Source organism: Sinocyclocheilus anshuiensis, unplaced genomic scaffold, assembly GCF_001515605.1.
Source record: "Sinocyclocheilus anshuiensis isolate Anshui unplaced genomic scaffold, SAMN03320099.WGS_v1.1 scaffold191, whole genome shotgun sequence".
Classification (NCBI taxonomy): Eukaryota; Metazoa; Chordata; class Actinopteri; order Cypriniformes; family Cyprinidae; genus Sinocyclocheilus; species Sinocyclocheilus anshuiensis.
In genome coordinates this window covers 83792-85871 of record NW_015549570.1, presented here as the reverse complement: position 1 = coordinate 85871, position 2080 = coordinate 83792, and the positions used below count along the sequence as shown (strand labels likewise).

Genomic DNA, 2080 nt, shown 5'->3' with positions numbered 1-2080 from the left:
CCCCCCACGCACACACACACTGTCTAACCCCTAAATTGGTCTAAGACTGTAAGACCCCATTATTTAATGTATACATTTTTTGGGGGTAAAAAAAAAGAAAAAGAAACACTAACACAAATGTCATAACTGTGAGAAATTATATTCATATTTCTAATAGATTCCAATTCTAATTTGTTCAATCACCAAAAATGAGCTATTCTGTATACAGTGTGCTGTGCAACTTACTTGGGTTCTCCATGGGCAGTCGTCTCCCTCATAATCGTACGTGATTTCTTCTCCTTCGTTAATGTCTTTCAGCGCAAATAAACACAGGTGTGGCTTTCCATTCACATAAATTTTCTTCATCTTACAATTTGGATGTTGGTGGTCATCGTTAACTAACCGCCCAAACGATCCATCTTCACTAGATGCATCAATGCTTCAATTTGACAAAAATATGAAAAGGATAAATACATGTGTTTCAATATGTTACACAATATGTTACATATATCATCAATATATCATGCTTAAATATCTACCACCTGAGTATTATTCCACTCGCAAGCTTTCAGCTGAGCTGCATACATAATCACTGTCCTGAAGAATCTGTACTATATCATTATTGTGATGTATGGATGTAACTTGCATTAAAAAATTTGCTATATGAATTCCATGTCAATAAATTAAACTCGATGTACTACTGAAATTGATTTGTGAGGTCATGCTGTATATGCTATTTTTAGTTTGTGTCACCAAGTGCAGTGTAAAATGCACAAACTGGATAAGTGTCACTCTTAAAAGAAATGCAAGCACGTCGTCCAAAAAGTGGATATAGTCACAAAATCAGAATTGGTCATGAAGACCTGCAGTGTAAATGCGGCCTTATTTACTATAGTACAGCACAAGGAATATAGCTTTGGTGCAATATGACTTCTTACCACCACGTTTTCCCTCTCCACTTAAACTGGAACAAAAAAACAGCACAGGATGGGTGGTAGAGTTTTCTCCTTCTCTCCATCATTTCACCCCTGTACTCCACAATAAAATCTCCTTTGCAGAAGGAACCTTTTGCAAATAGTCCACGTCCTGCAAGTACAGCAAAAACATTTTCACCAAAAAAATTCAAATAAATAAATAAAAAAGTCTTGCAGATGAAGGATGATAATTGCAAACACAGAACACATCAATAGTAGCTTATTTAAAATATTCTGCAACCAGGTTCCTAATTAAAATACCTAGAAGTTTTGCATTACATACTCATAAGGTTATGGTTACATATGATAGTAATTATTAACTGATAAATCATACCAGACACCACCTTACCTTTCACCGCATTGATGTAGTGTACCTCTAATTTAGTTTGGTCAGACTTTGTGACAACATGATGTATGGCATCCTTAAGAGTGCTGATTCGTGGTGGCATTTCAATCTGAAAAAAAATGTAACAAAAATGTTTTAAAAAATTACACTGTGAATATGGAGAGGTGTTTAATAAGCAGATATGAATGTTATTGTCATGTATGTAATGCATCACAACATTACAATGTTATCAATTTATCAATGTGACACAAATCAGAACTGAAGGTAACCTAAATCTGGCACAATGCTAGCGTTTAGGGCATGAACTCACTACTTTAATTTAGGCTCTAATCTCACAAAATGAAAATCTGCTCCTATGATTTGGACCTTAACCTGACTACACTTAAGGACGATCTCGGCATACAAACCCTTGTTTATTTTAAAGGGGTCATATGATGCTATTTTAAAGATCATTATTTTGTGTATTTGGTGTAACAGAATATGTTGACATGCTTTAATGTTCAAAAAACACATTATTTTTCAAATACTGTACATTATTGTAGGTCCTCTATGCCCCGCCTCTCTCAAACGCGTCGTTTTCTACAAAGCCCCTCCTTCCGACAAGCGCAGTCTGCTCTGATTGGCCAGCTGACCCAGTGCATTGTGATTGGCCGAACACCGCAAGCACTCGTCGGAAATGTAACGCCCCTTTCCATAATCGCGAGCTTCAGCTTTCAACATTAATGTAAAGACAGTAAATAAAGTCCTTAGTTTTACCATCAGTTCAAGCCCGAAAGGGGAA

At 36.2% G+C, this 2080-nt stretch overlaps 1 protein-coding gene across 1 annotated transcript in view; it reads right to left on the bottom strand.

The window, feature by feature from the left end:
• Positions 1-2080, bottom strand: part of LOC107657332 (N-lysine methyltransferase KMT5A-A-like) — an 18696-nt gene that overhangs the window by 9829 nt on the left and 6787 nt on the right. The window contains exons 3-5 of the mRNA XM_016445375.1: positions 1303-1408; positions 918-1065; positions 226-418 (exon numbers count right to left, since the gene is read on the bottom strand). Coding sequence (XP_016300861.1) covers positions 226-418; positions 918-1065; positions 1303-1408 — 447 coding nt within the window. The remainder of the gene's footprint in view (positions 1-225; positions 419-917; positions 1066-1302; positions 1409-2080) is intronic.